At 48.1% G+C, this 27,875-nt stretch overlaps 1 protein-coding gene across 2 annotated transcripts in view; it reads left to right on the top strand.

Annotated features, from left to right (window-relative positions):
• Positions 1-27,875, top strand: part of LOC118899230 (tubulin-specific chaperone cofactor E-like protein) — a 151,597-nt gene that overhangs the window by 102,305 nt on the left and 21,417 nt on the right. For both annotated transcript variants that reach the window (XM_036860605.1, XM_036860606.1), the window contains 6 exons: positions 146-716; positions 2,657-3,249; positions 4,542-5,115; positions 9,809-10,410; positions 18,006-18,567; positions 25,487-25,686. In XM_036860605.1, coding sequence (XP_036716500.1) covers positions 146-716; positions 2,657-3,249; positions 4,542-5,115; positions 9,809-10,410; positions 18,006-18,567; positions 25,487-25,686 — 3,102 coding nt within the window. The remainder of the gene's footprint in view (positions 1-145; positions 717-2,656; positions 3,250-4,541; positions 5,116-9,808; positions 10,411-18,005; positions 18,568-25,486; positions 25,687-27,875) is intronic.

Below are 27,875 nucleotides of genomic sequence, written 5' to 3'. Positions count from 1 at the left end.
CAAGCCCGCTGGCACCCAAGGCTTTTGGGGGCCACTCTCTCTGTGGTGCTGAGTGGCTCCATCCCTCCCCCCTTTCCTGACCTCAGCTGGACCCACTGCCCTGGCCCCTGCTCACCTGCCTTTTTACTATTGCTGTTGTTGGCAGGTGAATGACCTAGTGGCTTCTTTGCCCGTCACCTTAGACTTGGGGGCGGTGAAAATCTACCAGAGTGGCATGTCTACTGCCGTGGAAACGGATTTTGGGCTCTTAGTGACGTTTGACGGCCAGCACTACGCCTCCATCTCCATCCCAGGCTCCTACATCAACTCCACTTGCGGGCTTTGTGGGAACTACAACAAAAACCCTCTGGATGACTTCCTGCGCCCCGACGGCAGGCCAGCCATGTCAGTCCTAGACCTGGGAGAGAGCTGGCGGGTCTACCACGCCGACTGGCAGTGTGACTCGGGCTGCGTGGATAATTGCACCCAGTGTGACGCGGCCACCGAAGCCCTCTACTTTGGCCCCGACTACTGCGGCTTCCTCAACAAGACCGACGGCCCCCTGTGGGAGTGTGGCACTGTCGTGGACCCCATGGCCTTCGTGCACAGCTGCGTGTATGACCTGTGCAGCGTGAGGGACAATGGGACACTCCTGTGTCAGGCCATCCAGGCCTACGTCCTTGTGTGCCAAGCCCTGGGCATTCCGATCGGAGACTGGCGAATCCAGACTGGGTGTGGTAAGCTGGCATCCTGTCCACACGGAAGGCCACGCCTGTGCAGGGGGTGCCGGGAGAGGGTTTCGGGGCTCCTCTGAGAGCTCCCTGTTAAGACACATTGGCCGAGAGTCAGGGTGAGGTTGAAATATAGCAAATGGTAAAGAACGAACTGTAGAAGCATCTTGACCTTTCTCCTCACCCAGTACTGTGGCCAGAAAACAAGAAACCACTTAGTAAACTTATTAAACCACTGATGGGCATCCATGGTCAGGAGACACGGAATGCGTGGCCGGAAGAGGGCCCTTAGCAGGGATGGCCCGGGCAGAGTTGAGCAGGGGGGGGGGCCGTTTCTGAGCTGGAGGTGGCCGTCCCCACGGCTGTTGGGGAAATGTGGACACTGGCCTGGGGAATCAAGAGCCGCCTTTGGGAGAAGAATGCACCTCCCAGATGGAACCCAGGGCATTTTTGTCCTTGGCTGTTTCCTCTCTACTTTCAGTGCCTTCAGGTTCTGTGACTTCTGCCCTAGAGCACTTCAGCTGGTCCAAAAGGGGCAGTAGACAGGGCAGGTAGCAGACCCGGAAGGAGGCCTTGTTCTAAAATGCCGGGTGGTGAGGAAAAAAGCCCCCCAAAGTGTGGGAAATCCAGCTGTCCCCTTGGAATTACACTTTTGGATTGAGCGTTTGGAACAATTTAGCTATCTTATGTTTTCCTTCTATCCAACTTACATCTCTCTCACTTTTCCTAGTTATGTAAATGTTGAAAACGAGCAAACGAAAAACCAAATTGCTTCTTGGAATTTTGTTTCTTTCCTTGTCCTTGGTTTCCTCCATATGAGTAAACCGAAAAATATTATCCATGCATTTGAGAGTGCTATGGAGGTGAGATTTAAAAGTTTCTTTCAGTTCCAAGGCCAGAGAGTGATTTTTTCCTATCCGTATAGGTTGGATTCATATAAATCAATATGTATCAGAATCAATTCTTGAGAATTGATCAAGATACTAAAAGAGAGTATATTTAAATGTTTTTGTGTGTGTGGACTGGCCAGCCTCTATCACGCCTGGAGTATACAAATCCTGATTCAAGTTGAGATTGAATATGACTTCTCTTTGATCCTTGTGTAATCCAAGAGCATCCAATTGCCTAATTTTTTGCCTATAATGGCTATTTTTTTTCTAGTGGTACTACTTTCCTACCCTCCACATTCCTCTCCCTGTCTCTCATTTTAGTGGGATGAATTGTATTTAATTCAGAGAACTCGTCTACCAGGCTCTTGAGCCTCCGCCTGTTGGGGTCAACCAGACTCAAACCAGACTCAGATGTTCTTAAAATAAGAATCGAAGTTTTCCACGGCAAGAAGGGCCTTCAGAAGGCATCCAGTTCCAATTCAGTCTCCTGGGGGAATAGGCACACAGGTTCTTTTCAGTTAGCTAAGGTTCTTTCTTATTTTTGACAGAGAATTCATTTTCACAGTCTTCTTTGGTCCCTGTTTGAAAGTTCACTTTTTCAAATTCCTCCTCTAAGAGTTAGATTTTTCATTTCTCCTGTGAGTTGGATTTATTTCCTCCTAGGAATGGGCTGTGTTCTTTAAAGTCAGACCAACTTATATGCCCATCGGTTGAAGATCTTAAACCATCTCGATGAGTGTAGTTCACCCAGTACTAAACCTGTATTGAATAATCAGTCGAGTCTAGTTAGGATGGGAACCTGAAATTTTATTTCAGTCAGGATGATCAAGTGAGATCCCACTCCATCCCATTGCTCAGTAGTTACTACCAAAGCAGTTGTGCTCCTTGCACACCCTCCGTCTCCCTTCCCCCAGTGAGCGGTGGCTTGGCCCTCCCTCTAGGTGCCAACTGGTCCAGAAGGAGCGTTCCTCCTCCAGGCCCCCGTGCGTGGTGGATCTGGCCGGTTAGCCCCTGGGTCATTCACCTTGTCACGCTCTCTCCTCTCCCCCACGTCAGTGTCCACGGTGCAGTGCCCGAGCTTCAGCCACTACTCCGTGTGCACCAGCAGCTGCCCAGACACGTGCTCAGATCTGACGGCCTCCCACAGCTGCGCCACGCCCTGCACGGAGGGCTGCGAGTGCAACGAAGGCTTTGTCCTCAGCACCAGCCAGTGCGTCCCGCTGCACAAGTGCGGCTGTGACTTCGACGGCCACTACTACGCCATGGGCGAGTTCTTCTGGGCCACAGCCAACTGCACGGTGCAGTGCCTGTGCGAGGAGGGCGGCGACGTGTACTGCTTCAACAAGACGTGCCGTGGCGAGGAGGTGTGCGCAGTGGAGAACGGCTACCAGGGCTGCTTCCCCAGGCGGGAGACCGTGTGCCTGCTCAGCCAGGACCAGGTGCTGCACACCTTCGACGGCGCCGCCTACGCCTTCCCCGTCGAGTTCTCCTACACGCTCCTCAAGACCTGCCCTGAGCGGCCAGAGTACTTGGAAATCGACATCAACAAGAAGAAGCCGGACGCAGGGCCTGCTTGGCTGCGGGGTCTCCGGATCCTGGTGGCTGACCAGGAGGTCAAGATAGGAGGCATCGGGGCTTCGGAGGTCAAGGTAAGACGCTTGCGGCCTTGGAGACTTTTCTGATGAGTCCCGCCAAGCGAAGGAGCCACGCTCTTCAGGCTTGCCTGGCTGCCTCTGACCGTGAGCGGATTCTAGGAAGGCAGTGATTCCGAAATGGGAGCATTTTCTAACTGTCAGCACCAAATAAACGTCCATCAGGTGGAGACCTGGAGTGAAGCTGGAATTTCTCGAATTAGAGCAGGACTAGCTCGCCAGAGTAGCAAATACTTATAGGATGCTTACTGTGTGCCAAGCACTATCCTAAGCAGTATCACATTCATCCTAAGAGGTAGATAACATCATTATTCCCATTTTACAGATGAGAAAACTGAGGCACAGAGAGGTTAAGTAACTTCCCCCGGGACACACAGCCATAAAGTGGGATTCAAGCCCGGGTCAGCTGGCTCCAAAGTCTGTGCTCTTTACCCTGTACTATGCTGCATCTCCTACCTGTAGATGGGAATCCGTGTGGAGTAGCAGAAGGGGTGCCTGCCATGGTGCCTCATGCCCCGCTGTCCTGGTCTAAAATACCCATCACTAAGCATGCAGACTCACAGATCGTTAGTAAGAAGGAATCTTGGGCATCATCGAGTGCAACTCCTTGTTTTCACATGAGGTTCCCAAAGGGCTAAATGAGGGCTGTGGGCCTGACAGCTGGGAGGTGACAGAGCTGGGGTGATGGAGGGGGAGGGAGGAGCAGATCTCCCTCCTCCCTGTGCCATGTGCATTTCATAATATCACATGACATCTAATTTAGAAAGCAAAAGTCAATGCAGTGAATAAAGCATACATCTACAAACTGAAAGGGCTGTGTTTTTACTCCCATTGACACACTGGCAGAAATTAATTTATCAAAATAATAATAGGTAGATAGGTGGATGGACAGCTAGATAATTAGATATATACTGTGTGCTTCCAAGGGGCTGAGACCCAGGAAAAGTAAAATTTGAAGGGAGAAGAAGGAGGCAGGACGTCGGGGGCAGGAGGAAGCCACATGTCTACGGTGACTGTTGCTCACACTTCAGTTTTGTTTGGAACTAGCTGAGGGTCTCACACACACACACAAATAGCAAATGTGTTGGATCAGAGGAGCCTGGAAAGAAAGAAACAAAGATGCCCACGAAAAAAACAGTTGATGTCTGTGTGGTTTCCGCCCACTGTCAGCTTCTCGACCTTACTCCAAGGGCTAGCCATGGGGCAGAGCCACGTCTTTATTCACAACCTAGGAAATTGTGGGCACCCTGTGTGTATCTGGAACTCATGATAGCGATTTGATTTTTCAGGTGAACGGTCAGGAAGTGGAACTGCCTTTCTTCCATCCTTCGGGGAAGCTGGAAATTTATCGAAACAAAAACAGCACGACCGTCGAGTCCAAGGGTGTCGTGACCCTGCAATACTCAGACGTGGGTCTGCTGTACATCCGGCTCTCCACCGCCTACTTCAACTGCACGGGGGGCTTGTGTGGCTTCTTCAACGCGAACGCCAGCGAAGAGTTCTGTCTCCCCAGTGGCAAGTGCACGGACAACCTGGCGGTGTTCCTGGAAAGCTGGACCACTTTCGAGGAGATCTGCAACGGGGAGTGCGGGGACCTGCTGAAGGCCTGCGGCAACGACTCGGAGCTGCTGAAATTTTACCGCAGCCGTTCCAGGTGCGGCATCATCAACGACCCCTCCAACAGCTCCTTCCTGGAGTGCCACGGCGTGGTCAACGTCACCGCCTACTACCGCACCTGCCTCTTCCGCCTGTGCCAGAGCGGGGGCAACGAGTCCGAGCTCTGTGACTCTGTGGCCCGGTACGCGAGCGCCTGCAAGAACGCCGACGTGGAGGTGCAGCCCTGGAGGACCCACGACTTCTGCCGTGAGTTCGGGTGACGCCATGGGGGCGGCCGGCCGGGGCGGGGCGTGGATAACTGAGACCCCGGATCTCCTTCTCTTCCTGGTGCAATCGCACTCAAGGACAATCTCATTAACCCTGTACATCTTCCCTAGTCTGATGTGTCTTCTGGAAGGCTCGTCCCCCCAGACCAGACTATTGCGCAACTTTATTGTTGTTTCTAATCACACCATCCCTCTTCGTTGTAGAACAATTAGCTATTGACCCTTGGTTATTTCTAGCAGAGGGAACACATCATGTCAAAGGACCGGAAATCTTTGTGATGGCTCAGTGGGCGCCTTCTCTCCTGGCAAGGCAGGACCCCATTCATTTCAGCCCACGGTGATCAGTCAGGGTGCCTTTCCCGGAGTAGAGATTAGCCCCGCTCCCCAGGGCAAACCTGACAATGGTTCTTGAGAGAGTCCCATGGGCCTGGTTGTTCATTTTGCCCCCAGAGTATCTGACCCCTCTCAGCAGTACTTGTAGTAATGAGAATAATTGCTGGGAAGACGAGACATATAATCCCCTCGGTTCTGGGGGAGCCCAGGGGGAGGAGTAAATGGAAGGGTAGAAGGAGAAGTGGCTGAGGGGGCGGGACCCAGGCCTGGGGCCAGGACTGCCCCACCTGGACCACACCTCCCACCCCTTCCCCACCAAGAAGGTCGGCCCTCACGAAGACCAGCGCCACCACTGAGATTCCATCCTTTACATCTGGTTATGTCTCTTCCATTATATTTCTTCCAACCTAAGTTTGTTTATTTTTTTAACTTTTTATTTTGAAATAATTTTAAAGTTACAGAAGGGTTACAAGAATATCTATATAGCTTTTACCCAGATGACCTGTTGTTAGCATTTTGCCCTGTTTGCTTTGTCATTCTCTCTCACTGACTCTCCGTTTGAAGGGAAGTTGCAGACATCGTGCCCCTTTGCCCCTAAATACATTAAGTGTATATTTCCTTAGAATCAAGACACTCATTCACAGCACAGTACGGTTACTGACCTTAGGAAATTTAACATTGATGCGATAACTTAATATCCACTTCAGTTTTGCCCGTTGACCCAGTCGTGTCCTTTATGGCTTTCCCCCACACCTCAGTGCAGATCTAGTCCGCGACCACATGGGGCATTTAGCTGTCATGTCTCTTTGGTCTCCTTAAGTCTGGAACAATTCCTTAGCTTCTTTGTCTCTTATGATCTTGTCATTTTTAAAGATTACAGTCTCCCCCCTTTTGAAATAGAATAGCCCTCCATTTGGGTTTGATGCTTCGCCATGGCTGGGTTCTGCTCTACATCCCACCCAGCCCCCTGCGTAGGAGAGGCGTGTTTTCCTCATGGTATCAGCTCACATGTGGGGCACGCTCTGTCCAGCCTCCTCTCGTTGGTGATGGGCACGTTGGCCCCCTGGTCAGGGGTTGTCAAATATCACCACTCTGTGTCACTACGTTTCTATCTTGTGACTAATGAGCAATCTGTGGGGAAGTACTTTACGACCATGCAGCACCCTGCTTGTCATCACGATCCCCCTCCTCGACTTAGTGCCCACTGATGACTTTTGCTTGTACTGATCTTCAGCATGACGATTACATGCTGACAGTTTACAGCTCCAGCACTCTCTCCACGTGTACCCGTCAGCAGATGTCATTTTACTGTAAGCCAGAGCCCTCCTATCTCTTCTGCCTGCCTGTCCCCTATCTATCATCCATCCACCCATCCATCCATCTATTTATTTACCTCAATCATCTATCTATCTCATCAACATGGACACACAGATACCTGTTTTTTTCAATGATGTATGTTTCATATCACATTTGTTGTTTTGGCATTAAAATTATGACAGATTTGGCCTGTGGGTGCCCCTTCCAGGTGCCTCCTACGTCCTTTGGATATGCCTCTGTCATTTTCTTACTTTCCAGATTAACGAGATGCTCCACATCACCTCTTAACCTTCCCTGCCCCAGTCTAGAATCAACCATTACTCCGAGAAATCCTGATTCATTTTGGTGGGGAATGTTATTAGAAGCTAAGGTCTGGGTGAGGCTCACCCATTGCTACTGGGGTATCCTTACCTTGCCTCTAAGCCTTTGCAATAGTAACATCTTAGCCAGAGCTAAGAATATCCCCCCCCGCCTCCCCCCTACACACACATATTGTTATTTAAAAATAATGCTCTGATTTCTGAGCACTGGAAGCCCAAAGGAGCATTTGGAGTATCATCTCTGAGCTGGGCGGTTACGTCCCTGGTGACCCTAATCACACTGGGGAGGGATTCATAACAGAGGCTCTGAATCTGCAGGTGGAATTCTGGAAGCATGCTCTTTTCATAAAGTCACCTAAAGGGAGGGAGGCTGCCAGGTTTCTACTGACCACCACATCTAGTGGGACCTTAGAATGCCTTCCCAAAGCCTTCTCTTTAACCCGCTTCCCACATCCTCTTTCGCCCCGCCTCCAGCTTGTCTAAAATGATCTCCGTCCCTGCTTCTGTACTCAACTTTCTAGCTATAGTTCATTCACATTACGGGATTACAGAGTCTGCCGCATACCAAAGCCATTTTGGTGCCAGGCCGTGTCTGTGCCATCCTTTTAGCCTATGAACTCCTACCCAGCAGGAAGTGTCTCTGGATTGTTTTTTTGTACTGCACGAAGCCCAGTTTGGTGGCATGGTTCACGCGAAGTAAGTGTGGCGGGATGACAGTGATTCCCTCTTTTTCCGGGTGCGACGCCTGCTGAGACTCACTTCTCCCCATCCTTCATCAGGGCCTGCAGAGCTGGAGCAAACGCTCACAAGTGCCTTTTTTAGAGAGAGACTTGTGGACGGGAGCAGCCACGTGGAGCATGGCTTCCTCGGGTGGAGGGCCAGGGCTCACACTTGATTAAGCAAGTCTCTGGGTACTAAGGGGTTAATCTAGTCAGGGTTTTGCAGAGAGTGGGGATTGGATTGAGTGACAGCTGCAAATCAGGGACACAATCTTCTTTGGGCCTGGAGACAGGCACCCACTGCTTCTGTGTTCAGATGTTTTTAACCAGCTCTCACTGGCAGAGCCAGGCTGCCCAATTAAGTAATTTCAGAGGCATTTCAGGAGCCAGGGGAAGTTTTATTACTTCATGTCTGTATGTTCCAGACTTTCAGACACATTCAGACAACACGATAAGTCATAAAACGAGAGCCATTTAAATAAGTCATGTTATTTGCTATCACCATAAACCTGCAGTCAGTGTTATTCATAATTTAGAGACAAATGTGAAAATCGCTCTATACAGACATATTTAATCAGTGCTGAACTAGCCTACAACTAGTCAGTGGAGGTGGAGACAGTCCTTTAGCCCAGAGGGAAAAAAGATTGGCTTTCAGTCCATAGTGCAGAACTGTTGAGCTGGTACTTGTGGGCAGAGCTATCATTGCCATGCAGTTTCTCTATAGTGTCCTTTGTGTCCTTGGATTATAAAACCCTCTTAAGGAGTGATCGTATGCATAAGACCTAAAGAAAGCCTTAAAGGCAAGATCTTAAACTCCCAGGAGATGGTGAGGACGTGCACAGATCTTTAGAAAACACAGACCTGTGGGTAGATTTCTTCTGCATTCCTGGGTTCATCCCGGCTCATGTCAAGTTTTAACAAACAAAAATAATAAAGAGGCATGGGAAGTTACACGGAATTCCATGGTGAGCCACATGTGCTGTTATTTTATGTGCTGTGCTTACTGACGCAGAGTCTTGATCTATCAAGGAAGGCTTCTGGGCAGAACAGTGACTTGAAATGAAACTTGGAGGGTGGGTAGGATTTGGCTTTGTAAGGGCTGTGCAGGAGGGGGCAAAGGGTGTGAATAAAGGAGGTGGGCAGGACCATGTGCTGAGGTCAGTGAGGAGGTGGAAGGGGTCAGAGGACACCAGGAGCAGAGAGATGAAAGACACAGGGAAAGTCCAATGTGTAGAGTAGAAACACCTCCATGAAACCTATCTGTAATGGAGGGAAGTGTAAGAAGGGAAAGGGCACAGTGTTTATTGAGACCCTACTGTGGGCTTGATATATGACGTTATTAATCCTCAGAACAGCAGTCCTAGATAAGTACTGTCCTTATTTAATCAGAGAAGAAACTGAAGCTCAGAGATGGTACCCACAGGTCTCTACAGCATCAGAGCACTTGTTCCTTCCAGGACTCTCTTTCCGGAGTCTTTGAGTCAGGAGACTCAGAGTCGGGAGATGCAGACTCGAATCTCTCTCCAGTACTTAACAGCTGGATTAAGTCACTGAACTTCAGTTTCCTCACTTATAAGACAGGGGTGATATGACTGTCCTTACCATCCAGATTGTTGAGAAAATTACCCTAAAATGCCCAGAACAGTGCCTGGTGTGCCGCAGGTGCTCACAACAGGCCCATGGTCCCAGCATCTTCTACATGAAAAGCTAAGTGAGCTAGAGGAGCACGTGAGTGAGGGGCTCGCTGAGCCTTGGATCACCCCAAATGAGGATGGCAGCGGTGCCGATCACATGGCATTTGCTGAACTCACCGTGCTGGACAAGTAAGTCCCATGCAGTATATATACTTGCACGCACACACATGCACACACACTATGCACACAGCCATACGTGCACACACCCATGCATACCAATGAGTGTACACAGACTCTGTCTCTGACCTCTGTCCCTTTCTCAATCCCATCTCCTCCTCGCCCACCCTCAGCTCTGGACTGCCCGGAGAACAGCCATTTCGAGGAGTGCATGATGTGTACAGAGACCTGTGAGACCCTGACGTTGGGCCCCATCTGTGTGGACAGCTGCTCCGAGGGGTGTCAGTGTGACGAGGGCTATGCCCTGCAAGACAGCCAGTGCGTCCCCCGGAGCGAGTGTGGCTGCAACTTTGAGGGACACCAACTTGCCACCAATGAGACCTTCTGGGTGGACCTGGACTGCCAGATCTTCTGCTACTGCAATGGCACAGACAACAGCGTCCACTGTGAAACCATCCCCTGCAAGGGTGACGAGTACTGCATGGAGGAGGGCGGGCTCTACTACTGCCAGGCCCGCACCGACGCCTCCTGCATCGTCTCGGGCTACGGCCACTACCTGACCTTTGACGGCTACGCTTTTGACTTCCAGACCAGCTGTCCGCTCATCCTGTGTACCACAGGAAGCAGGCCGAGCTCAGACGCGTCCCCCAAGTTCATCGTCACAGCCAAGAACGAGGACCGGGACCCGTCGCTGGCCCTGTGGGTCAAGCAGGTGGACGTGACCGTGTTGGGCTACAGCCTCGTGATTCACAGGGCCTACAAGCACACGGTGCTGGTGAGCGGTCACAGGCCAGACCCCAGGAGGGGAGCCGTGGGGATGTGAGGATAGGGGTCCCGGGTCAGCAAGTCAGGCTGCAGCTGAACCAGGCAGATCCAGAATCCAAGGAAAAGCAGAGGCTGTCAGAGCAGAGAGGGACCCTGGAGATTTCCCATCACTTTATCTTACAGATAAGGAAACAGGGCCCTCAGAGAGAAAACTGCCCAAGTTGCAGGCACCAAATTAGGGACAGATTCAGCTCTAGGAACGGTGCCTTTCATATTGTAGCAGAGTGTGTTGGAGACGGCACAGACCTAGATGGAGTCCCAGCTTGGCTACACTGAGCGGCCTCAGACGGTCGCTGTGTGTATACGAGAATGTGCACCTAGCATGGGCTAGGCGTCAGTAAGTGGTACTGCGGTCTAATCCACCTCCTTCCCTTCGTAGAGATCAAACTGTTTGCCTCCTCGGGCCTCCTTCTGCCTCTTTCAGTCTCCCTTTCGCTCCCAGGGGACCCGGGAGTTCAGGAGTCTTGTCCACCTCTGGAGCACCCTGGGGCTCCCTTGCAGTCTTCTTACTTTTCACTCCCTTGACCATGAAGGCAGGAGCAGGTAGGGTCTGAGGAGTTCCATGCACTCGAGTCCAGCCTGAGGACGTCAGCCCCAGCCACAGGCCGGCCCCGCCTCCTCCAAGGGCCCGCCCTGAGCGAAACTTGGGACACCCGCAAGCCACTGCTTTAGCATTTTGGACAAGCTGACTTAGGATGTCAACCTTTTAACACCATCCTCCCAGGTCTGCGGTGTAATTTATCTCTAAGGAGGTTCCTCTTCCGCTCATATACGTTCCCTTTCAAATTCTGAGCCGTTAAAGACTTCCTTGGGCAACTCTGCTGATTTCTTTCCTTCCTTAGAATTTCCTTTAACCCCCTTCTCTGACAAAGAGAGGTTTCTGAGCTTCTTAAACTGTCTTCCCTTTCACATTTACTGGAAAATGTGCCTTCTTAGCATCTAAGATGGAAGTCTCACTATGAACATTCTTCTTCCTTTTCTTGGATATTTTACCCAAACTGCCATTGTTTCCCTCTGGGTTTCACCTAACAGTTGGTTCCTCTATCATTTATGGCATTAATCATACTGTATTTTTCCATGATGTTCATGTCTAGCTCACTCAATACTCATAGTGGACTTCTTGAGGGCAGGAACCACACCTAATCCATCTTTATGTTAAATGAATATACCGTGTGCTATGACACTCAAAGCGTTTGTCAAATGAACGAAGGAGATGACATAATAAGCCCTTTCTTCCAAGGTTCCTATGACTTTTATTTTGCTGCTGGTCACTTCTTCAGCAATTTAAGAGATGAAATTGCCACCTGCACAAGTTAGGAATGCACCAGATGCCTTGCTTTTAGCCACAAAAGGTTTCCAGCAGATGTCCGGATAGTCAAAGCCGCTCTTCACAATAACTTCCCTCTCCTCCATTTTCATCAACTGTGTTAAAACAAACACATCAATCATTTTGTCCATGTGGCTGCACCATATTTTTCCTTTTCTCCTTTGCTCCTCCTCTGACATATTTCTACCCTTAGATTTATAAATTTGGATATCGTTCCTTATCTCTGTGACATTCAACACTTTTCCACCTTTCTACCTTTCAGGTTTTTTTCTTCTTCTAAAATATAATCTGTTAACAGGCCCTGTCCTACCCATTATACTATGAAAGCGTATTTTCTGCCTTGTGTTACACGCTCTCAAGGTTTAGGTATATAGACATCTGAGGCTACCCCTGTTTTCTGACCCAGTTATTTTCACATATAGACACTGGATCTTCATGAACACTTGTTCTTTTTCCTGCTCTCCCTTCTCTCCTCCCCAGTGGCTGATTCTCCTCTCTCACCAGGTGTTTCCCTCCCTTTGGGTCAGCTCACCTTCCAGGCACGTGTCTCATGAGACGCACTCATGCCTAAAGTCAAGAGCCGTGAGAACCACACAGCTGGTTTCTTCCTCCCACAAAGAGATGCGGAGGGAAGGGTATATTAGTCCTTAGGGCTGCTGTCACAAAGCATCACAGACTAGGTGGCCTGAAACAGCAGAAACCTATTCTGTTACAGTTCTGGAGGCCAGGAGTCCTAAACCAAGGTGTCCTCAGGGCCATGCTCCCCCCGAGGTCCTAGGGAAGCCTCTGTTCCAGGCTTTCTTCCAGCTTCTGGTGGTTGTAGGTGACCCTTGGCTTGTGGCAGCATAACTCCAGTCTTTGCCTCCATATTTTCATGGCCTTCTTCCCTCTGTGCCAAATCTCTCCCTCCTTTTAAGGGCACTAGTCATTGGATTGAGGGCCCACCCTTTCCCAGCATGATCTCATCTTAATGATTACATCTGCAAAGACCCTATTTCCAAATAAGGTCACGTTCACAGGTCCTGGGGATTAAGACTTCAATATATCTTCTGGGGGGACACAATTCAATCTACAACAGGGAGTAATTAGAGAGTAATGGGCATCAAGGAGGGATTGATTAAAGGGGTGGGGGGACCCCTTCCAAGGCTCGTCTTTCTAAGTCACCAGATGTCCAAAATGCCCAAGCTGGGAATAGAGTGTACAGCTTTCAAATCTCTGACAGGAAGACCAAGTTCAGGATGCTTGAAGGCTCTTTTCTTCTGGGGCCTAGGGGATAGATTTAGCATTTACTCTGAATTATTAATATGCATTACAGGATCTGCTTGTTCAATGATTTGCGTTTGTTTTTCCCATGATGTTAGTATTAGTCACCATCTCTCCCTGAGAGAAGAATAACGGCCGTCATAATGACAGCGCGCAGTGAAGCGCCAGGCAAAACACAGCACAGAGCCCGGGTCACTGCTGGTGCTTGCAAAAACAGAGCTGACATGGAAGTGACTCCTTGGGACACCGGGTCCCTCTGTGATTCTGACCTTTCTCTGCATTAAGCAGTACTGAGGATGTGGGGAAATCCACCAAGCCGAGGGAAATTAGAAATAAATATGCTATGTGTATACCAGCCAGGGAGTGGGAGTGAGTGACAGAGGTGAGCCTCTCCCGGGCACCGCAGAGCCCACACCTCAGCCGTCCACAGCCCAAGCTCCACAGAGACGGCCTGCCTCCTCCATCTCCCCCAGGCTTCTGCACAGCCGGGTCCCGCATGGTCCAGGCCAAGGGGAAGGCTCTCAGGACCTTCCAGAGCTGGTGTTTTTATCACTGATTGCCCACCCCGTGGCCATCAGAGAGGAGGGAAGCTTTGAGTATCACTCTGGCTCAGTTGCATCTGATGGGCTTGTATTGACAGGCTGTTCTGTGCCAAGCCCTGTGGGTAGAAACGTGAGTCAGACACGGCTTCTGTCCTAAGGGAACTCAGGGTCTAGTGGGAGAGACAGACGTGTTCGCAGGGAACGTCAGCGTGATGTGAAGTCCCAGAAAAATGTGACGTGCAGTGGGGAAGGGGGGTGTGTCGTGAGAGAACAGGTTGCCTGAGCTGCCTGGGGGGATGGAGGGAAGGCTTTCTGCAAGAGATGACCCAGAGCTGAGCCCTGAAGGCATCCGTTGGCCAGGCTGAGAAAGAGGCAAGGGCGTCCTAGGACAAGGAAACGTCAGTGGAGACCCAGGGTGGGGGTGTGAAGGGGACCTCAGAACAGCTGAAGAACAGCTGTAGCAGCAATCAAGGCCAGTTGTTTAAAGGAAAGCTCGCTACTGAAAAGCGAATATGTGGCCTTATTTCCAATACTTCAGTATTAGAAACACATTTCCCCCACACATCCCCATGCCCTGCTCTCTTCCTCCTCTGCACCGGCCTCTTCCATCCATCCTTACCCACCCCTCCCTTCCTCTGCCTCCCTCTTTCCCTCCGTTTCACAGGGACAGACAGGGCGGTGATGTAGGGGTGGAGGTCGCATTCCTGGGGCCTGAGAGACAGGGAGAAACCGGGCAGGCCTGTCTGCGTCGAGGCCTTCCTTTCCCAGGTGCTCCTGGGCCGTGACAGGACTCGAAGGCCTTGAGCTGTAATCCAGGCACATGGCCTCCCCAAGGTATCGCCCCCTCCTTGACACCCCGTAGCCAGGAATAGAGAATGCAGAGAAACTCGGGAGGAAAAGCCAGCCAGCACACATGAGCCCTTGGGTGCTCAGCCTTTAGTTTATCCCTGTGAGTCGTCAAGGCTCGTGGGAGTCCCCACGGCCTCTGCTGCCCTCGGTGACTTTGCGCACCTGTGTTCTCTGTCTCTGGGCCTCCCGGTTGAGAAAGTCATGCTCACCAGGCATGATCTCTCTCCTCCTCCTCCGCCCTCCATGCTGTCTCTGAAATGACCCATCACCACGTCCTCTTCACCTCCTCTCCTCGTTCCAGAGAACGAATTATCTCTTCCCCTCTCCATGGCCACTCTCCACCTGCACCATCTCTTTTTTGCCCTCTCAGGCTCTTGCCTTTCTGTCATCTCCTCCCCCTCCCGTGTCTTGGGCCTTTCTCTTCAACCCATAAACATATTCATTCTAAGATAAACCTTGACCCCGATTCAATCCAATCCCTCTTCTAACCAATCCCTCTCCTCCCCTTTCTTACCAAACTCCTGGAGACAGACATCTCTGCTTCCATATCCCCTATTTGCTGTTTAACCTCTGCAACCTAGCCTCTGGTCTCATCACGCTACTGAAGTTCTCTTACTAAGATCACCGGTGACTTCTTTGCAAAATGAATGAGTCTTTTCCAGGCTTGATTTCATGGGACGTTACAGACGAGGCCCTCCGTGGTCCAGGCCCTCCCCGCCTATCCATCTTCATCTCCCATCATCCCCGAGGTCACATTTTATGCTCCAGCATCATTCAATTGCTGTAATTCCTCATATTTATGAGGCATTTCCCCTCCTCTTGACCTCGGCTCAGACTACACCCTTTTCTTGGGATTCCCTTTTCTTCACTCTCATTCCTTCTTTTTTTGTTGTTGTTTTGTTTTGTTTTTAATTTTTATTGAAATATAGTTGATTTACAATGTTGTGTTAGTTTCAGGTGTACAGTAAAGTGATTCAGTTATACAGACATATATGTGTGTGTGTGTGTGTATATATGTATATATACATACACATATATATAGTCTTTTTTTACATTCCCTTCCATTATAGGTTATTACAAGATATTGAGTAGAGTTCCCTGTGCTATACAGTAGGTTCTTGTTGGTTATCTATTTTATATATAGTAGTGTGTATATTTTTTAAAATTTTTATTGGGGTATAGTTGATTTACAATGTTGTGTTAGTTTCTGCTGTACAGCAAAGTGGATCAGTTATACATATACATATATCCACTCTTTTTTAGATTCTTTTGCCATATAGGCCATTACAGAATATTGAGTAGAGTTCCCTGTGCTATACAGTAGGTCCTTATTAGTTATCTAGTAGTGTGTATATTTTATTCCCAAACCCCAAATTTATCTTGACTGGCCAACATCACTCAGCCTCCAGGACCGGGCATGGGCACCATCCTCTGCGGGCATCCCTGATTCTGTCCCCAGGCTGAGTCTGGTGCCTGTGCATCTATTTATCTCTATCGTTGCTTTTATCAGACGATGTTGTTATTACCTGTTTATGTACTTGTCTCTGCCACATGCCTGTGAGCTCCTAGGGAAAGAGTCCTATGCTTTATTCCAGCGTTTAGCACGGTGCTTGGTGCACAGTAGTGCCAAACTGATGGCTCCTGGATGAATGAGTGAATTCTGCCTGGACCAATATTCATAGACAAGGAGATTGCTGAGTTGAAATTTGAAGGGTGAAAATTACCCCAGAGAAAGAGAGGATGGGGGAAGGGCACCATTGCTGTCTTAGGTTGGTTCCCTAGAGGCAGAGTCTGAGGTGGGGATTCTTGAAAGTGAGGGAAGAACCAGGGGCAGAGAGCTCAGCGAGGATGTGGTCTAAGTTGGACATCAGCCTGGGCCACCGGGAGCTCTGGTGCATGACCTGCGCACAGAGTTGGTCCCCTGTGTTGGTCAGTCATTGGCCGAGGGCTGCCCTTAGGGTGGGGGTAGGGCTGGATGGGGGGGTCATAACCTCCTGGGCCAAGGGGCCCCCGTTTGGCCAAGGCCAGCTGCGGGTTACCGTTAACTCACAATCACAACTGCTAAGGATGGACACAGAAAGCACCACCACACTCGCAGCAAAGGAAACGGCACGTGGAATGGGGCAGCTCGGTCCATCTGGGGAGCAGCAAAGCGCTGGGTATGGCTGGGGTGGAGGAAGTGAGTGGGTTGGGTCTGAGAGGCAGGGACCAGCTCCTGGAGAGCCCTGTGCCATGTGCTAAGCATACCCCACATTTTATTCAAGCTGTGGAGGGGGTTTTAAGTATTAATTAATTGCTTTCAATTGCATTAAAAAATATTGGAGAGGCAGTGGTGAGTGGCTGGAGGAGAGGGGCAGTACCGGGGTAGGGAGACCAGCTGGGGGCATATTCAAGAGTCAAGGTGGAGGGTGATGAGGGTCTGAACTGAGGTGGTAGCAGTGGGGCTGGGGGCGGGGGTGTCAGATGGGAGAGAGATTAAGGAGGTCAGGAGGGGGGTTATTGCCGGGCAGGGAGCAATCTACGACCACCCTGTGGGCGGCCACCTTCTTCTTTCGGGAGGAAGACCAGCTCTCCTCTTAGCCCTCACAACAGTCTGTTTCCCATCAAGCGCTCACCCAGCCAGGGGCTGCAGGATTTGGCTCATCTGCATCAAAATGGTGCAAGGGCCCTGCAGTTCTGGGGTTTGACCTTAAGGGATTTCCTTGTTTTCTGAATTTAAAATCTATGGGAGGACACATGCATCAAGTGCCCTCTCCATTGTGCTGGGTGCCCAGCAGGGAGTGAGGGGAAGGTGGATGTATAGATCAATAAAGTGTGGTCCCTGCCCTCAGGTTGCTCCTAATCTTGTAGTTGAGACAGAGGTGTAGACAACCAGCTATAATATAAGGCAGATGTGATGTGTGCTTCAGTAGCAGGGTACACGTGCTTGATCTTGGCCAGAGGTGCAGGAGAACATGAGAGAAGTATAAGTAATATGTTCTGGTTGCCCAGACGAGGGAGTGAGTCATCCTGACCACCAGCTCCAAAAATCTTGCCTTATAGAAGAGCCGACATTTGAGCAGGGTCTGGGGGATGAGAAGGATGTTGGCAGGTAAAGAATGGCATCCTAGGCAGAGGGACCAGCAAAATCAAGTCATTCTTCAGGAAAAAGAAGATCCTAGAGGAATTAATAAATTGGGGCTTGTCTAAGATAAATCCACAGTAAAGGTGGAAATAGAAACACAAGAGTTTTAGGTTTGGGTATTTTAGTCTAAACTTTAATTGAATTCTTATTACCCTCTCATTACCTTGGAGAAAACAATTTGAACTCCTGGAGGGAATAATGCTATAAACAGAAGGCACTGAAATAAATAGGTGTATTAGTGTACAAAGGATAGTCATTTAAGTCTGTCCAAATCCTAATAATAATAGTTGAGGGACAGAAACAACACTAAATGTGAAGATTACATTCAACCTGCTCCAACCCCCCGTGGCGCTGCCTCTCAGAGGCTAATCATTAGAAAAGCAGGGCGGGGCTGTCTGGGCCACCTGTATTTGTCTGTGCCGACCCTCTTGCTCTTGCAGGTCAACAATGAACGGCTCTATCTGCCCCTGAAGTTGGGACAAGGGAAGATAAACATCTTTTCCTTTGGCTTCCATGTGGTGGTGGAAACTGACTTTGGCCTGAAGGTTGTGTATGATTGGAAGACCTTCCTGTCCGTCACGGTCCCTCGGGGCATGCAGAACAGCACCTACGGCCTGTGTGGCCGCTATAACGGCAACCCCGAAGACGACCTGGAGATGCCCATGGGTCTGCTGGCCTCCAGCGTCAATGAGTTTGGACAGAGCTGGGTGAAGAGGGACACCTTCTGCCAGGTTGGCTGTGGCGACCGCTGCCCTTCCTGTGCCAAAGTGGAAGGTTTCTCCAAAGTGCAGCAGCTCTGCAGTCTGATCCCCAGCCAGAACGCGGGCTTCACCAAGTGTCACAGCAAGGTCAACCCCGCTTTCTTCTACAAGAACTGCCTGTTTGACTCTTGCATCGATGGCGGCGCCGTGCAGACCTCCTGCAGCTGGCTGCAGAACTACGCCAGCACCTGCCAGACCCAGGGGATCGCACTGACCGGCTGGAGGAACGACACGTCCTGCTGTGAGTCCTTCCCGTTGTCTCTGCTTCCATCTTGATTGGTGTGGGCAGGCCGGTCATCCAGTACAGAGTCAGAGCAAACTGAGTGGGGCAATTTCAGGAAATGCACTTTGGAATTGAGTTTGTTACCTGAAACAAGAGATCGAACCGCCCGGAGGCTCCGTTTTCTTATCTATAAAGTGGGGTTAATACCGCTTATTTCCTGTATTCCTCTGAGGATGAAATAAGATCACGTACATAAAGCACAGAGCAGCACACATGGCATTTGGGCTCAGCAAGGGCACAATGAGATTCTAACAAAGGACGAATCGAGGGAAGAGTGAGCTAGTAGATCGCTTAGTTTGTTCTGGAACCTCATGGACCCGTTATGAAGCGTACTGATAATTTATACACTTTCTCTTAGTGTGTTTTTCTATTTGATTCATATATGTCATGTATCCGTCTCTGCGTTGATGAAATATAGCAGAATGTTAAAAGCATTGGAAAAAGAATTAGATACACCTGAAATTAACATTAATATTGCACATCAACTATATCTCAATGAAAAAAAAGAAAAAAGAAAAAGAACTAGAGCTCCTGGATTCTAGCCTTGCTCTGTCCTTAAGGATCGGTGTGACCTTGAAGCATTTCACTTTTCCTCCCTGGTCCTTAGTTTCCCCCTGATAATGCTCTGCCTACACTCTATGCTACAGAAACGTCAGGAGGACCAAATTAGGTAACTGAAAGCCTAGCACACGCCATGCATGTTAAGTGGTATTGTTGACATTCGTGGCTCGCTTTGAGCCAAGCCCAGTGCTAAACACTTTATCAACATTTGTTCCTCCATAACCCAATTAGTCAGGGAGAAGCTGAGACTCAGAGGAGTTAAGTAATTTGCCTAAGGTCCTACTATCTCAGTGGCAAAGTCAGGGTTTGACCTTCCAGCCCCAAAGCTCCTGCCCTCAACTCATACACATCATAGTGGAATAATTTGTCTGCATTTAGCACATCACAATAGGAAAAGACGGGGAAGAGAAACCAGTATTGGTCTTAGGCCGATCTGCCTTGGTCTATTTTCCCATCTCAATCTCATTAGCTATAGCAAATTTCTTTTAGGCCTAACTGTATGAAAAAGGCTACAAATGGATGCTGAATGCAAAGAGCTCTAAATAAGTGATCCAGCAGGGGTCCCGGAGAGTAAACTCCCTTTTCATCCTGGGAAAGGGAGATTTGGATAAAAAACCAGAAACAGTGTTGTCGTTTAATGCTCACACAGTTCATTTACATCCCACATAATTGGATTCGTGTAGATTGGGAGGCCAGGGTGGGAGGAAGTGGGGAGGGGGAGGGAAAAGATGCCATTTCAGCCATGCTCAGTCCCTGAGTGAGGGGCTGGGGGGAGCGATGCCAGTAGGGGTGACTGTCCAGACTAATTGGCCTCTGGTGACTTTAGTAAAGTAAATATACCTATAAAAAAGTCAGGGTCTGGATAAATCTCTAGAGCTACTCTGGATTCACTGGGGTGAGCTCAGTGGGGTGAGAGAGCTTGCCTTCCTCTAAATCAGCAGACCAGGCTGTAGACACAGGGGCCTAAAGATGGTGCAGGATGGGGAGACAGTTTTAGGAAGGAGATCCTGCCTGCTGCCTCTTGAGACCTGCTACAGGGCGTTCCCTCTTTTCCTGTAGCCATGCCATGGCGACTGCACTGCTGTCTGGCGTGGCTGGGATGGGGAGCAAGGGATAGTGTATGCCCACGTCCATTGCCTCTAGCTGCAATGGGCAGGGAGATCATAGGGAAGAATTGTTTTTAGAGGAGGCTAATTCCAGGAAGTCTCACCTTAATTTATGGATATCAATTTTTGTCACTCACAGGAAAGAAAAGGAATCAAGTTAGTAAGCCCTCATGACCTTACCTTTGAGGAGGAAGGTCCCCTACTTCTATGCAGCTTGGACCCATGGGGCTGAAACTGGTGCAGGATGGGGAAACAGTTTGGGAAAGGGATACCCTTCATAATGCATATGAAAACTATTTTTCTTGTCCGTCTGTCCCCTCCACCAGCAACTTTTCCTCTCCCCTCCTCAAAGTTCTGTCCAGACATCGGTTGCCTACTCTATACACAGTCACAGGGAGTTCCATCCAAGGCACTCAGAGCAGAGTCTATCCTGCCTCACCCTTGGCCACGGGCCCCATCCGGGCCTAGATAGCTGCCTGCCAGCAGGGCCCAGGCCAAGCGTCCTTACCACAAGAGGGATAGACCTTCCCCCACTTTGGCATTTCAGGACAGTGGCCAAGATCCAAAAGAGAGCTCCTGAAGAGGTGGTGGTGGTGACTGGCAAAAAGAAAAGCTAAAATAAGAGAAAAAAATTATACTTTAAAGACGGCGTGTGGGTGGAGATTGGGGGGCGGACACAGTTGGAGACAGCTTAGTTTTCCATTTTGAAATTCAGAACAGAGAAAAGCCGTGGGAGATGGAGTCCTAACTCAGCCAATTCAATCTGAGAGATCAGTGAACAGAGGCTGCCTTGAATACAGTTGTTTGTAACCGTATCTGACATGACGTTAATCTCTGAGAAGCAAGGGCAGAAGAGCATCCCTCTGCCCACCCCCCCGCTTCTACTAAGAATTAATCCATTTCAGCACTCACATGTTGAGATATGAGAATGGTGTTTTCAGGAGAAAAAGGATTAAACCAGAATTGCCCATTAAATGTACGCTTTATTGGTAACAAGGTAGAATGCTGTTGGTTTTCAATGATATTGGCTGTTCCTATCAATGGGATAATTTATTACTCAATTACCTTCTTTGCAAATGCATTGGAAAACTCCTTCACCCAAGTTGAACAAACAGACTTGGGGTGGGGGGGGAAAGGGAGGCCGATTGTCTTAATTACTAACCCATCCCTAAAATTCTTTCAGCTGAATTTGTCATTCTTTCAATCCCTTAATGGAGGACCTAAAGTAGAGCACTGGATGGTGAGGGTACGGTAAGAGAAGCAAATAATAAATGCATAGCAGGTATTTAGCTCTGCCCACGTGCCAGGCACTATTCTAAGTGTGATATGAGTCCTCACTCATTGACTCCTGTAACTTTACAGCAACCCTGTAAAGTAGGCACCATTAATAGTCCCATTTTCTAGAGGAAGAAACTGAAGCTCAGAGTAATTCAGTGAGCTCGGCAAGGCAAGTGGCTCGGGTAAGTTGGAAAGTGCCTCCAGAGACAGTGCTCTCCCTCTGTGCAGTGCTGCTTCTTTTACCCTGGTCAGGCCAGGAGGCCCTGAGGAGCTGGGGAGCCCCCGGGTACTGCAGAGGGTGTACAGCTCTGTAGGATCAGGTCTGTGAAGGCATCTTCCAACCTCAGTGGGCCATCATGAGAATTAACTGTGATGATGTCTCATAAACCAGGCCACCTGGTGCCTGACGTCTGGTACGTGGTCAGCCAAGTTTGAGTATCATTATCATTTTCTCTTTTATCAGAGGCAGCTTTTGCTACTTCAGAGTCCTGGGTCCAAAGTCTGGTAATTAGGGGGTTTCTTATATATTTCTCTGCAAACTCAATAAATTCTAGTGGAACAACTTTTAAAAATTCCTATTACTATTACTACAACTGCTCCTACTATTAATAACAGAAGCTTTCATTGAAGTACCAGGCACTGTACCAGAAGCTTTGCAAAATCACGCTTCATTTTATCTTTACTACTTATTATCCCCATTTTACAGATGAGGAAGCAGAGGTTTAGTGAGAGTAAGTAACCTGCCCAAGGTGACACTGCTAGTTAGTTGCAAAGCCAGGGCTCAAACAAGGTCAGTTCTATTGCATTGCTGCATTGTTCCTCAGAGGGACCCACACATCCTACCCACCTGGGGCACAAAGGCTACATCAGTCCACTGGCCACAGCAAGAGATACATTCGTGACCGTGATAGAAATCCAGGTGTAGAGGAATCATCACTCTCAGCTCTTAGTACTTCATTTGGGTGGAGAAAATCAGAATTAGGAATTTGGAAGTTTGTTTTCAAGAATCAAATATTTATTAACCACCTGTCATGTTCTCAGCACTGTTTTGGGGGCCATGGAAGAATCAGAAGTATAAAATAATGAGTTTATTGTCTAGTTGGGGAAATAGCACCAGCATACTTGAAACAACAGTGAACATCTCTAAATCGGTAGTATATCTTCCCAGATATTAAAATGTATTGTAGAGTTTCAGTAATTAAAACAAGTCAATACCGGCACATTCCCAGAAAGACCAACCAGTGGACTGATGAGAAAGTCCAGAAACAGGCTCAAACACTAAAGAGAAATTAGTATATAGTAAAGCTGGCATTTCAGATCCCTGGGGGGAAATGTACTATTCAATAAGGGACAAACTAGCGGGCGGAAAAATATTTAAACCCTTCCTTCATTTCCTCAATCAAAAATAAAATCCGGGGGGTGGTGGTGGAATGAACTGGGAGATTGGGATTGACATATATACACTAATATGTATAAAATAGGTAACTGATAAGAACCTGCTGTATAAAAAAAAATTAATTAAATTAAATTAAAAGAAAAAGGAATGAAAAAAAAGTCCAGACAGAACCAAGATTAAACATAAAAATTTAAGTTATAAAACTACTAGAAGAAAAACAAAGGAGTATTTTTGGTAATCTTGCAGTAGAGAGGGCCTTTCTAAGCAAAATGACCAAAGCCATAAGGGAAAACCTGATAAACTTGATTACTTTAAATTTTTAAATTTCTACATGGCAAAAACATAATCAAAACCACAAACATACCAAAAAAAAGAAGCAAAGTCAAAAGACAAATGATAAATATTTTTAACACATGACAGACAAAAGTCTATTTTTAATTTATAAAGAGCTTTTACAATTCAATAAGAAAAAAATTCAACCAACACAAAATGTGCAAAGGAGGTGAAAAGGCAGTTCACAGAAAAAGACATACAAATGGATTACAAACAAATGAAAAGACAATCAACCTCACAGAGAATGCAAATGAAATAAGGACATAGCAGATATGGCATTAAAATTGTTTTATTGTGGTAAAATACACATAACATAAAATTTACTATCTTAACCATTTTTAAGTGTACAGTTCAGTGGCATTAAATCCACTCATATTGCTGTGCAACCATCACCACCATCCATCTCCAGAACTCTTTTCATCTCGCAAAACTGAAACTCTGTACCCACTAAATAATAACTCTCCATTCCATAATATTCCAGTAATTCTCCACGCCACCCCACCCTACCCCAGCCCCTGGCAACCAATGTTCTACTTTCTGTCTTTGTGAACTTAACTACTTTAGATATCTTGGAGAAGTGGAATCAGAGAGTATTTGTCTTTTTTTTTTAATTTATTTTTGGCTGCATTGGGTCTTCATTGCTGCACGCGGGCTTTCTCTAGTTGCGGCGAGCAGGGACTATTCTTTGCTGCCGTGCGTGGGCTTCTCATTACGGTGGCTTCTCTTTGTTGCGGAGCACAGGCTCTAGGCACGTGGGCTCAGTAGTTGTGGTGCACGGGCTTAGTTGCTCTGAGGCATGTGGGATCTTCCCGGACCAGGGCTCGAACCCATGTCCCCTGCACTGGCAGGGGGATTCTTAACCACTGAGCCACCAGGGAAGTCCCCCAGTATTTGTCTTTTTGTGGGTGGTTTATTTCACGTGGCGTAATGTCCTCAAGATTCATCCTTGTAGTATACTGCAGAATTTCCTTCCTCTTTAAGGCTGAATAATTCCAGTGTATATAGACATTTTGCTCATCCATTCATCCATTGATGGACACTTGGATTGCTTCCATGGTTGAGCTATTGTGAGTAATGCTGCTATGACAACGTGTATAAATATCTCTTTGAGATACTTCTCTCAAATCTTTTGAGTATACACCCAGGAGTGGAATTGACAATAAGTTCATTTGTACCATTTTTTTAGATTCCACATATAAGCAATACCATATGATATTTGTCTTTGTCTGACTTACTTCACTCAGTATGACAATCTCTAGGTCCATTCATGTCACTGCAAATGGCATTATTAGTTTCTGTAAAACTTTTAAGCAAACCTATCTTTAATGATTGGCTAACACTTACTGAACACTTAGGTGCTTGGCACTGTTGTAAGTACACAGACTCACTCATTCCCTCCCAACGAGCCATGAAGTGGTGCCGTGGGTATCTGTGTTGTACAGATAAGGAGCCGAGGCCCAGAGAGATTAGGTAATGGCTCCAGTCTCTTACAGCTTGGCTCCAGAGCCCACACTCCTCACCAGGACCCCAACTGCCTTCCAGAAAAGCATCTACATGCATTTGAAAACCACAGAACATAGCTGACATGGGTCAGTCTGTATACACAGGCAAACACACAGTGCACGTTTGCCTTCTCAGAAATCAAGAGGCTCAGGGGCCTACCGTTTATAAACTACTGTCTTAGAAAAAGGTCCTTGAAGTTCTGAGTTGGTATTGGTATAAGAGTAGGGAGTTTTGCAGATAAGTTGGGACTCCACCTGGGGCTTGAAGAATGCAGTATTTGGATAGGCTGGGAGGATGAAGAAGGGGATGGAGAAGGGAGAGCAACACACCTGGGGACCTAAAGGCAGGAGTGAATATAGGGCGCTCCCGGGGGGCCATCCAGTGACCCACTGGAGTCAAGATGCCTGTTGGGAGATGGGTTTAAGGCAACAGGTTCTAGAGGACCTCAGGAAACAAGGCTGAGGACAGGACAAAGATGGTGTGAGGAGCCTCGTAACCTCCATCTGCTCTTTGCTCCATTACTTCCGCAGGGATAAGTCAGATAGAGGCTTTCCATAAGCAGAGAGAGTAGGAAAGAGGGAAGGTGGCAAAGCTTCCTCCCCGCCGGGTCTCAGTCTCCGCAAGTGGGTGAGCGATGGGCCAGAGGAAAGCGTTGACCATCCTGGTGACTCTTGATCTTGACTCTCGTCTCCCGTTCCAGCCGTCACCTGCCCTCCCAACAGCCACTACGAGAGCTGCGTGAGCATGTGCCAGCCCCGCTGCGCCGCGATCCGCCTGAAGAGCGACTGCAGCCACTACTGCGTGGAGGGCTGCCAGTGCGACGCCGGCTACGTCCTCAACGGCAAGAGCTGCATCCTGCCCCACAACTGCGGCTGCTACTCTGACGGCAAGTACTACGAGGTAGGGGCGCCCCACCCGCCGGGTCCTCCTTGACGGGCAGCAGATTTCTCTCCCGCTCCAAGAGGAGGGCCACGGTGGACCCATCTTCCCACTTGATTACGAAGATCGTGGTATGGATTCGCAGGAAGGCAGGGCGGGGAGTGGGGGGGGCCGAGAGGTCAAGGACAGGTCTGGTGAGGCACTTGCGCACGGAGTACCGGATTGGGAAACTTGTTTGGGTCTCACTCTCCCACCCCTCCTCGCTAGCATTTGTGTTTCTCTCTCCTCCACGCCTTTTTCTAGGCCCTTCTGATTCCTTCTCCTGTAAATCTTAGTTAGAAAGCTTCTGATGTGGCCGCTGTTTGGAAATAGGACGGCGGTGAATCTGACATTTGTAGCTGTCTCAGCTAAGGACACTTTTAACTGAAAAAGATGGAGCTCGAGGCTGGCAGACGTGGCTTTCCCTCTTCGGCTTATTGCAGCTCCATTAGAGGGAGTGAGGGCTGCCATCTCTGCGTGTGTCATTTGTCAATCTAGTACCATCCCCCGAGAGTTGTGTCCTACCCTCTGCTTCTCTCTCTTTGGGGGCTTCACATAAAGCTGATGAAGATGCCCTTCTTCGACGTCATTGAGTAAAACATATTAGCTCACAAAATCATTTACTTTTCTACCCTGTAATTTTTCTTTATGTGCTGTAATGCTAAGCTAGAAGAGATCTTTCCTGGAGAGGGTATTTAGCCCTTGGTTCTGCCTCCAGGCCATTCTCTGTTTAAAGGATATCAACACCGTACACTGGCGAGTAGACAGTTAACAAAAGCATCGATGCAATAGCTGCTATTTGCAGATCGCTGTGCTAGTGGTATCATTGGGGATGATAAAACATGTTCCCTGCCTTAAGGAACTTAAAAATCCATTCAGGAGAGGGGGAAAAAATGCACTTTAAAGAACAAGAGGACAATTACAAAATAACATATCAACAAGTGAAATATAGTACCCTAGAGAACTAATCAATTTTAAGATGAAAAAGAGCCGCAGCATTAAAAAAATCTAATTGAAATGTCTGAACTGGAAATAAACTAGGCAAAAAATAAATAATGCCTCCTTTCTGTAAAGATGCATTGTTCTTGTTCAAGAACAACTAAGTTGGCTTTACTTTGAGAGGAAATAAAAGAAAATCGATATGGACGTTACCTTCGGTCTCATTTTCGGTGGGAAATTTGTTTAAATGTTGTATTAGAAAGACGGGGAAAAGTAGAGCAAAATAGTAAAATTGATCAAAGAAGGCTTCTTGGTAGAGGTGAGTTTTGAAGTTAAGCTCTTAGAAATATTGATTATTTGAAAGGAAGAGGCAGAACATGTGGGAGAAAATAATAATAGGTTCCGTTTTCCCACAACCTGGGAGAAGAGATAACCAGGCTCAAAACTGGAAAACACTATTATAATCTCTGCTCCCCTGTCCGGAGATTTACTGAAATGTATCCATCTAGCAAGTGTGTCATGCACCCCTCCACGGAGACCCTGAGAGTCTGTGACATAATGGAATGAGATTTGGGTTTGATCCTAGCTGAACCAATGCTGGTGATGTGACATTGAGCAAACTGTGTCATTTCTCTGAGCTTCTGTTGCCTTATCTACAAAACATTACTAATAATACCAACTCAATATGGTCATTGTATAAATAATCTGTGCCAGGTGCCTTAGTACCTGGCACCTAGTAGTTCAATAATTGGTAACTGCTATTGTTTTTGTTAATTCTCTTAAGAAGCATTTTATAAATGAAAAAACTAGGTGTGTTAATGAAATGATGCGTGTAAAAGCCCTTGGAGCTCTCAGGAAGGCACACTACAGCTCTCGGCAGCTATTAGCACTATAAACATTATTATCCGCTTTTCATCAGAAAGTCAGTGGGTTTTGACAACAACATGTATCTGGGAAGTAGCAAACTCACATAACAGATAATCCACATCTACTTGCCACAATTCAAACAAGCTTGGAGGCTTGTTTATTCAACAAATTTCTTTGGAAATAAAGAGAGAACACATCTAGCCATTAGCATGTAGGGTAATCACCCAACTGTCATTGTCAGGTCTAATTAAGGTGGAGAAAGCAGCACTGGGCCCGTCTCTTTACTGTGATGCTAGTTTCATGATCAAGTTCTCCTGTGGGATGAGTTATTTACCCTTGATCATATCCACATACGTCAGGTTATT

The sequence above is a fragment of the Balaenoptera musculus genome, chromosome 8 (genome assembly GCF_009873245.2).
Source record: "Balaenoptera musculus isolate JJ_BM4_2016_0621 chromosome 8, mBalMus1.pri.v3, whole genome shotgun sequence".
Classification (NCBI taxonomy): domain Eukaryota; kingdom Metazoa; phylum Chordata; class Mammalia; order Artiodactyla; family Balaenopteridae; genus Balaenoptera; species Balaenoptera musculus.
Note: the sequence above shows the minus strand (reverse complement) of the source record. Positions and strands in the feature narration are given on the sequence as shown.